The 10,779-nt window shown below is 46.4% G+C and overlaps 1 protein-coding gene across 2 annotated transcripts in view; it reads right to left on the minus strand.

Annotated features, from left to right (window-relative positions):
- Positions 1-10,779, minus strand: part of sned1 (sushi, nidogen and EGF-like domains 1) — a 151,847-nt gene that overhangs the window by 24,905 nt on the left and 116,163 nt on the right. Inside the window, exons 13-17 of one of the 2 annotated variants that reach the window (XM_055943922.1) lie at positions 8,402-8,521; positions 7,762-7,878; positions 6,428-6,571; positions 5,441-5,614; positions 289-402 (exon numbers count right to left, since the gene is read on the minus strand). In XM_055943922.1, the coding sequence (XP_055799897.1) occupies positions 289-402; positions 5,441-5,614; positions 6,428-6,571; positions 7,762-7,878; positions 8,402-8,521 (669 nt within the window). The remainder of the gene's footprint in view (positions 1-288; positions 403-5,440; positions 5,615-6,427; positions 6,572-7,761; positions 7,879-8,401; positions 8,522-10,779) is intronic. The other variant, XM_055943923.1, reaches the window with a different exon arrangement.

Below are 10,779 nucleotides of genomic sequence, written 5' to 3' on the forward strand. Positions count from 1 at the left end.
ACTGACCCTACCTCTTAACCACTAGACTACCACCCAGTTACTGACCCTACCTCTTAACCACTAGACTATCACCCAACCCAAGACTAAATCTCATTTCTCCGTTAGTTGAGAGACATGAGAGCAGGGAACGTCCGTATCAAACGTCTCGATAGGATTGCTGGTTTTGGATCAGTGTAGACTTTTAGATCATAATGAATAAAAGATACATGGACAGGAGAGACCTGATCCTAGATCAGCCACTAGGGGACACTTGGTACATAAGGTCCCCAGACAGAGTGAATGCTGTACCTATTTCACAGTCTTGTCCCATGAAGCCCTGTTGGCAGTGGCAGTAGTAGGAACCCGGCTGGTCCTCACATGTTCCTCCGTGTTTACAGGGCTCCGACACACACTCATCCACATCTGAGAGGGCATGAAAACACACACACACACACACACACACACACACACACACACACACACACACACACACACACACACACACACACACACACACACACACACACACACACACTTATGAACATACACACGTATGCGCACACACGCAAGCATGCACAGACACACAGGGTTGGGTAGGTTACTGTCTAAATGTAATCGATTTCAGTTGCTAGTTAACCTGTCCAAAAATTGTAATCAGTAACAGTAACTTTTGGATTACCCAAAACTCAGTAACGTAACTGATTAAAGTTACAGTTTTTTTTTGGTAATCAGAATACATGTAATTGATTCCTCCCCAACGCTACACAAACACAACACACAACACACACACACACACACACACACCTTTAATGGAACATAAAGGGCACGTGTATTGCTGACTATCAGCTTTGAGAGATGTAGTCTACCTGCAGTAAACCTGTAGGTACAGAAGTAGTACAGAGGTGAATTCTACCTGTCTGACAGCGGTTTCCATTGAAACCACACTCACACAGGTCGGCTGCCATCCTGTTCCTACATGTTCCTCCGTTCAGACAGGGCTGGGACAAACTTGAATAATGATTACATTATTAAATTGGCCTCTTCAACATCTATCAGAGGTCAGAACATAGAGATTGTAGAGGAATACAAATACCTGGGTGTCCTCTTGGACAATGAGCTTCAGTGGAGTAAATGTAGAGACCTGATCTACAAAAAGAGTCAACAGAGACTATACTTTCTCAAAAAGCTGGGATCTTTTAATGTTGACTCAACTATACTGACTCTGTTTTTACAAATCTTTCTTTGAGAGTGTTTTAACTTTTCGTATTGTATGTTGGTTTGGCACTGCCACCGTCAGCCAGAGAAATATGCTGAGAAGGATTATCACCACAGCAAGCAAGGTACTTGGAGTCAATCAGACAGGCCTGTATGAGATCTTTAAGGTCAGGGCCCTCAGTAAGGTACTAGGAGTCAAACAGACAGGCCTGGATGAGATCTTTAAGGTCAGGGCCCTCCGCAAGGTACTTGGAGTTAAACAGACAGGCCTGGATGAGATCTTTAAGGTCAGGGCCCTCAGCAAGGTACTTGGAGTCAAACAGACAGGCCTGGATGAGATCTTTAAGGTCAGGGCCCTCCGCAAGCCACCCCCTGTACCTGAACTTTGAACAACTCCCCTCTGGGCGCAGGTATAGGGCACCCCTCGGCAGGAAAAACAGAACGAGACAATAATTTGTGCCAGGTATGATATCTCCTAAATAGCTCTGGCTAATGTTCCTATCCACTCAGTAAGACCAGCAGGCTAATGTTCCTATCCACCCAGTAAGACCAGCAGGCTAATGTTCCTATAGACTCAGTAAGACCAGCAGGCTAATGTTCCTATCCACTCAGTAAGACCAGCAGGCTAATGTTCCTATAGACTCAGTGAGACCAGCAGGCTAATGTTCCTATAGACTCAGTAAGGCCAGCAGGCTAATGTTCCTATCCACTCAGTAAGACCAGCAGTCTGGTCTCTTTTTATTGTTTGTGTAACTGTTGTGAAAGTTGTATTGTCATGTTGTTTTGTATTTTAACACCCACTTTAAACGTGTTCATGACACTGCAACAATACTGTCCCCATGGGGACCATAAAGTCAGTAGAGTAAACACTCGCTGATCTCTACATAAACAAACAAACATTTGAGTATGCTAAACCAGAAAGGGCCGTGTGAGATTTAGAAATGAGTCCCAAATGGCATCTTATTCCCTATTTAGTGCACTACTTTTGACCAGGGTCAGTAGGACTCTGGCACCCTATTCCCTATTTAGCGCACTACTTTTGACCAGGGTCAGTAGGACTCTGGCACCCTATTCCCTATTTAGTGCACTACTTTTGACCAGGGTCAGTAGGACTCTGGCATCCTATTCCCTATTTAGTGCACTACTTTTGACCAGGGTCAGTAGGACTCTGGCATCCTATTCCCTATTTAGTGCACTACTTTTGACCAGGGCCCATTGGACTTTACTAAATCAAAAAAGTAAAAGAATGGAATTAAGAAATATATAAATATGAGGACGAGCAATGTTGGAGTGGCATTGACTGAAATACAGTAGAATAGAATACAGTATATACATTTGAGATGAGGAAAGCAGTATGTAAACATTATTAAAGTTGCCAGTGATTCCATGTTTATGTATATAGGGCAGCAGCCTCTAAGGTGCAGGGTTGAGTAACCAGGTGGTAGCCGGCCAGTGATGGCTGTTTAACAGGCTTATGGCCATGAGAAAGAGACTGAAAAACAGCTTCTAGGTCCCAGCTTTGATGCACCTGTACTGACCTCGCCCTCTGGATGATAACGGGGTGAACAGGTCGTGGCTCGGTTGGATGATGTCCTTGATGAACTTTTTGGCCTTCCCTTGACATCGGCTGCTGTTGGTGGCTAGGAGGGCAGGCAGTGTGCCCCCGGGGATATGTACCACCCTCGGGAGAGCCCTGCAGTTGCGGATGGTGCAGTTGCCGTACCAGGAGGTGATACAGCCCGACAGGATGCTCTCAATTGTGCATCTGTAAACGTTTGTGAGGGTCTTAGAAGCACCATTGCGCCTTCTTCACCACACTGTCTGTGTGGGTGGACCATTTCAGATTGTCAGTGATGTGTACGCTGAAGGGATAAGGCAGTGTGCAGTGCGATGGCAATTGCATCGTCTGTGGATCTATTGGGGCGATTAAGCAAATTGAAGTGGGTTTAGGGTGTCAGGTAAGGTAGAAGTAATATGATCCTTAACTAGCCTTTCAAAGCACTTCATGATGACAGAAGTGAGTGCTACGGGGCGATCATTTAGTTCAGTTACCTTTGCTTTCTTGGGTACAGGAAAAATGGTGGACATCTTGAAGCAAGTGGGGACAGCAGACTGGGATAGGGAGAGATTGAATATGTCCGTAAACACACCAGCCAGCTGGTCTGCGCATGCTCTGAGGACGCGGCTAGGGATCCCGTCTGGGCCAACAGCCCTGCGAGGGTTAACACGCTTAAATGTCTTACTCACGTAAATGCGGCGTTTCGATTTTTCAGTTTTGCGCAAACGCTACCGTCTAGCCACGGTTTCTGGTTTGGGTTGGTTTTAATAGTCACCATGGGAACAACATCCCAACATCAGTCACTGGGTCCGTGTAAACGTCATTATTTTTCTCAGAGGCTACCCGGAACATATCCCAATCTGCATGATCAAAACAATCTTGAAGCATGGATTCCGATTGGTCAGACCAGCGTTGAATAGACCTTAGCACGGGTACTTCCTGTTTGAGTTTCTGCCTATAGGAAGGGAGGAGAAAATGGAGTCGTGATCTGATTTGCGGAAGGGAGGGCAGGGGAGGGCATTGTAGGCGTGTCGAAAAGGCGAGTAGCAGTGATCTAGTGTTTTCCCTGAGCGAGTACTACAGTCAATGTGTTGATAGAATTTCCGTAGAATTTTCCTCAAATTTCCCAGCAACATTAAATACGGCCTCAGGATATGTTGCTTTCAGTTTGGAAAAAGTCCAGTGTAGTTCCTTGAGGGCCGTCGTGGTATCGGCTTGAGAGGGAATATACACAACTGTGACTATAACAGAAGACAATTCTCTCGTGAGGTAATACGGTCGGCATTTGATTGTGAGGTATTCTAGTTCGGGTGAACAAAAAGACTTGAGTTTCTGTACGTTACCACAATCACACCATGAGTAGTTAATCATGAGACATACAACCCCACCTTTCTTCTTCCAGATAGTTCTTTATTCCTGTCTGCGCAATGTACTGAGAACCCAGCTGGCTGTATGGATGGGGACTGTATATCCAGAGAGAGCCATGATTCTGTGAAACAGAGTATGTTACAGTCCCTGATGTCTCTGTGTAAGGAGATCCTCGCCCTGAGCTCGTCTACTTTATTATCCAGAGACTGAACATTTGCGAGTAATATACTCAGAAGTGGTGGATGTTGTGCTTGCCTCCTGTGTCGGACTAGAAGTCCACTCTGAAGACCTCTTCTCCGCCAGCGGCGTTTTGCAGCAGCCTCTGGGATAAGTTGAATTGCCCTGGAGGGGTACGAACAAAGGATCCAATTCGGGAAAGTCCTATTCCTGGTTGTAATGCTGGTGAGTTACCACCTCTCTGATATCCAAAAGTTATTTCCGGCTGTATGTAATAACACAAAAACCATTCTGGGCTAATAATGTAAGAAAAAACACACACAAAAACAAAATACTGCAAAGTTGCTTAGGAGCTAGAAGCAGAGCTGCCATGTCTGTCGGCACCATCTATGTATATAAAGTAGTGCACTATATAGGGAATAGGATGTATTTGGGACACAGCTTAGATTTCCCTCTAAAATATGATTGACAGTGAAACTGTCATAATTAAATCTTCCTCTGCCAATGCAATATCTACCTTTACCATTCAGCTCTCTGCTGAGACCACCAAGTAACTGTTTATAAGCACCCGAATATTTAAAAAATATATTTTTTACATATTTTTATTTTTTATCCCATTTTCTCCCGAATTTCATGGTATCTAATTGGTAGTTACAGTCTTGTCTCAACGCTGCAACTCCTGTACGGAGTCTGGAGAGGCGAAAGTCGAGAGCCGTGCGTCCTCCGAAACACGACCCAACCCAGCCGCACTACTTCTTGACACAATACCCATCCAACCCGGAAGCCAGCTGCACCAACGTGTGGGAGGAAACACCGTACACCTGGCCACCGTGTCAGCGTGCACTGCACCCGGCCCGCCACAGGAGTCGCTAGAGCGCGATGGGACAAACCCTCCCCTAACCCGGATGACGCTGGGCCAATTGTGCGATGCCCCAGTCGCGGCTGGCTGCGCCAGAGCCTGGACTCGAACCCAGAATCTCTAGTGGCACAGCTAGCACTGTGATGCAGAGCCTGAGACCACTGAGCCACTCTGGAGGCTGAAACCCCCGAACAGTTACAGTAAAGACTAATGAAGAACCCATAAGACCAGACACAGACAGACAGACAGACTTTGGGCCATGTGGTGTGTTACTGCATACAGACCCTGGCAGACAGGGGGTTGGCTCCAGGCGCCCTGCCCCCCACAGATGCTCTGGGTGGCCCTGGGCATGGGGGTGTATCCTGGGTGGCAGACGTACAGAGCCATGGAGCCTGGCGACGTAGAGGAGAACTGGAGCTCTGCATGCTTCACCTGCAGGGGGGGACCACAGTCCAGGTCTGGAAGACATAGAGATGTAATGGCACAGTTACATGACAGTTACAGCACAGTTACAGCAACGGCACAGTTACAGCAACGACACACAATAACAGTTACACAGCTACAACAGACACACAGTTACAACACAGTCCACAGCTAACATAATAGCAGAAAGGTTTTTCTAATGATCAATCAGCCTTTTAAAATGATAAACTTGGATTAGCTAACACAACGTGCCATTGGAACACAGGAGTGATGGTTACTGATAATGGGCCTCTGTACGCCTATGTAGATATTCCATTAAATGTCAGCCATTTCCAGCTACAATAGTCATTTACAACATTAACAATGTCTACACTGTATTTCTGATTAATTTGATATTATTTTAATAGACAAAAAATGTGCTTTTCTTTCAAAAACAAGGACATTTCTAAGTGACCCCAAACTTTTGAATGGTAGTGTGTGTAGTAGTCTATGTGTCTTTGGCAACGCTGAGATTACCGTATTATGATAGACAGCTGTTTAAATATCAGCTGAGGGAGTGAGGGATTATCACCTTTTGACCCCATAGTCTCTACAGCCATGTCTTAGGGCAAAGTGAACGCATGAAATAGACTGCTCTAACCTGCCTCTCTCTCTGTGTGTGTGTGTGTGTGTGTGTGTGTGTGTGTGTGTGTGTGTGTGTGTGTGTGTGTGTGTGTGTGTGTGTGTGTGTGTGTGTGTGTGTGTGTGTGTGTGTGTGTGTGTGTGTGTGTGTGTGTGTGTGTGTGTGTGTGTGTGTGTGTGTGTGTGTGTGTGTGTGTGTGTGTGTGTGTGTGTGTGTGTGTGTTGACCTGCTGTGGGGTGTGCTGATCCCCTGCTGATGTCACAGTGTCTGCCGCTGAAGGCTCCGGAACATTCACACTTGTACTTCCCGATGTAGTGGAAACATGTTCCTCCGTTCAGACAGGGGCTGGAGGAGCACGGGTCTGGCCTCCCTGGGGACACACACACACACAGACGCACACACACAGACGCACACATACACACACAGACGCACACAGACACAGACGCACACATACACACACAGATGCACACATACACAAACAGACACACACAGACGCACACAGACGCACCATTAGCATGAATTCCAGTAAGGCAGGAAATGTGTGTGTGTGTGTGTGTGTGTGTGTGTGTGTGTGTGTGTGTGTGTGTGTGTGTGTGTGTGTGTGTGTGTGTGTGTGTGTACATGCATCTTGTGTTTGAAGTTGGTTCATCTAATTAAACATTAAAGGTATTCATCAACAGAAAGTGATTGTGAGTTGTACTGAAACGAGTCACTGATTCATACTGTACAGGAGATGACTGATTCATACTGTACAGGGGATGACTGATTCATACTGTACAGGGGAGGACTGATTCATACTGTACAGGGGAGGACTGATTCATACTGTACAGGGGAGGACTGATTCATACTGTACAGGGGATGACTGATTCATACTGTACAGGGGATGACTGATTCATACTGTACAGGAGATGACTGATTCATACTGTACAGGGGATGACTGATTCATACTGTACAGGGGATGACTGATTCATACTGTACAGGGGATGACTGATTCATACTGTACAGGGGATGACTGATTCATACTGTACAGGGGATGACTGATTCATACTGTACAGGGGATGACTGATTCATACTGTACAGGGGAGGACTGATTCATACTGTACAGGGGAGGACTGATTCATACTGTACAGGGGAGGACTGATTCATACTGTACAGGGGATGACTGATTCATACTGTACAGGGGATGACTGATTCATACCGTACAGGAGAGGACTGACTCATACTGTACAGGGGATGACTGATTCATACTGTACAGGGGAGGACTGATTCATACTGTACAGGGGATGACTGATTCATACTGTACAGGGGATGACTGATTCATACTGCACAGGGGATGACTGATTCATACTATACAGGGGATGACTGACTCATACTGTACAGCGATGTGAGACACAGTTAGAAGAAAGGAAACTCAAAGATAATGTTTTATGACGGGCCTACTAAAAACATGAATACGAGCACATTTTACATTAACCATAACACGTGTGTGTATGAGAGACAGAGACAGAGACAGAGACAGAGACAGACAAACACAGACATACATACATACATAGAACTCACCCACTTCACAGTGTTTGCCAGTGAACCTGTATGGACAGACACAGAGGAAGCTCCCCGTCTCCTCTTTACAGGAGCCTCCGTTACGACACGGGCCAGAGGCACAGGTATTGAGTCTGACTGGAGGAGGAGAAAACATATTAACATCAGTCAGTGTGAGGGAAATCATTGCAGTAGAAACCATAATTAACATCAGTCAGTGTGAGGGAAATCATTGCAGTAGAAACCATATTTACAACACACAAAGGACTTGTTGTGAACCTTGTACAATGAAGCAATGAGGCACGAGGGGGTGTGGTATATGGCCAATACAGCACGGCTAAGGGATGTTCTGAAGCAGGACACAACTCCGAGTGCCTGGATACAGCCCTTAGCCATGGTATATATTGGCCATGATCCACAAACCCCCGGGGGTGCCTTATTGCTGTTATAAACTGGTTACCAACGTAGTTAGAACAGTAAAAAGACATGTTTTGTTATACTCGTGGTATACGGTCTGATATACCACGGCTGTCAGCCAATCAGCATTCAGTGCTCGAACCACCCAGTTTATAATAAAGAATAATGGGTTTTTCAACCCGGGACCCTGACCCAGGCTAATTGTTTCCTGTGTCTTATTAGGTGAATGATAATGGCATACTACCTTTCTCACAGTGCTTCCCTCTGTATCCGTCTTTGCACTCGCAGGTGTAGCCTCCATCTCTCTCATAGCAGTGGCCTCCGTTCAGACACGGAGACGAATCACAGACCGATCGAGGCTGTACTGGAAAACACACGCAACGACTTGACTGTGTTCCATCGCACGCACGCACGCGCACACACACACACACACACACACACTTCACTGCGTTCCATCACACACACACACACACACACACACACACACACACACACACACACACACACACACACACACACACACACACACACACACACACACACACACACACACACACACACACACACTTCACTGCGTTCCATCACACACACACACACACACACACACACTTCACTGCGTTCCATCACACGCACAACACACACACACACACACACACACACACACACACACACACACACACACACACACACACACACACACACACACACACACACACACACACACACACACTTCACTGCGTTCCATCACACACACACACACACACACACACACACACACACACACACACACACACACACACACACACACACACACACACACACACACACACACACACACACTTCACTGCGTTCCATCACACACACAACACACACACACACACACACACACTACGGACACATCAACCGAAGGGGGGGTAACATGAGTGATGGGTTTTTAACTAATAACTCTGTTTTTTAATGTGCCTCCTTCGGCTCTTTTTATTGTCTGGACTGACCTCTCCACCAAGCCGTTCGTGGAGAGGTGGTAAGGGGGGCGGAGATGATACGACGAATACCATTGGTTGCCAGAAAGGCCTTGAACTCAGCACTCATAAAGATGGCTGTATTGTCTGATACGACTGTATGGGGACGACCATGAGTACTGAACACTTCCCTGAGCTGCTCAGTTGTTGTTGCTCAGTTTGCAGTGCGAACTGGGAAAACTTCAAGCCAGTGAGCATCCACAGCCAACAAGATCATCTCCCAAAGGAAAGGCCCTGCCTAGTCAATGTGAATGCGAGTCCAGGGTTTTCCAGGCCGCTCCCAAGGGCTGATGGGAGCTTGTGCTGGAGCATTTCATAGTAGCACATGATTGGACATAGCTCTTCCACCACTTTGTCCAATCCTGGACATGCTCTTCCACCACTTTGTCCAATCCTGGACATGCTCTTCCACCACTTTGTCCAATCCTGGACATGCTCTTCCACCACTTTGTCCAATCCTGGACATGCTCTTCCACCGCATTGTCCAATCCTGGACATGCTCTTCCACCACTTTGTCCAATCCTGGACATGCTCTTCCACCACTTTGTCCAATCCTGGACATGCTCTTCCACCACTTTGTCCAATCCTGGACATGCTCTTCCACCGCATTGTCCAATAAACAATCAATAAAAGTGTGTGCAAATGAGGTAAGATAAGGGAGGTAAGGCAATAAAATAGGCCATAGTCGCGAGGTAATTATGATATATCAATTAAAAACTGGAGTGATAGATGAGCAGAAGATGAATGTGCAAGTAGAGATACTGGGGTGCAAAGGAGAAAAAAATAATAAATAAATACAGTATGGGGAGGCATCACTTGTGATGACAGTGGGCGCTTTGGGTCGTAATGCACAAACAGCAAGTCCTTGGATATCTAGAAAGCTGTTTTCTGGGGTTTGTGCCGCTTCCATTTGTCTATAGCTTACAGGAGGAGATGCCGTGGGTCCAGGACAAAGGCCAGGTCAGGGAGAAGAAAAAGAAAATACGGCCACAGTAGTTTAACATCGCAAGGTAGGTCCGTAAGCTCACTCACATCCTTGGGTTCTGGGGCCTCTTTGATTGTACAGGGGTTGAAGCCCATTGGCTGTGACTTTGTGCCCCAAGTTCTGTACTTCAGGAAAACACAGTTGGATTCTTCAAGCGAAGCCCTGCGCTCCTCAGTCTTGATAGCACTGTTTCAAGTGTTTTTTTAAGAGTGTCTTCCTCAGTGACACCAGGTGATAAGGATATCACCCAGTAGATAGTCTTCCTCAGTGACACCAGGTGATAAGGATATCACCCAGTAGATAGTCTTCCTCAGTGACACCAGGTGATAAGGATATCACCCAGTAGATAGTCTTCCTCAGTGACACCAGGTGATAAGGATATCACCCAGTAGATAGTCTTCCTCAGTGACACCAGGTGATAAGGATATCACCCAGTAGATGGTCTTCGTCAGTGACTCCAGGTGATAAGGATATTATCCAGGTATACAGCAGTGTGCCTGCTAACAGATTATGTTCTTTGAAAGATCGCACAGGCAGAGGAGGCTCTAAACGGAAGATGTGTGTACTGAAACTGCCCCTTGTGGGTGTTTATTCGAGCCACTTTGCTGATATTCG

The sequence above is a fragment of the Salvelinus fontinalis genome, chromosome 14, assembly GCF_029448725.1.
Source record: "Salvelinus fontinalis isolate EN_2023a chromosome 14, ASM2944872v1, whole genome shotgun sequence".
NCBI lineage: Eukaryota > Metazoa > Chordata > Actinopteri > Salmoniformes > Salmonidae > Salvelinus > Salvelinus fontinalis.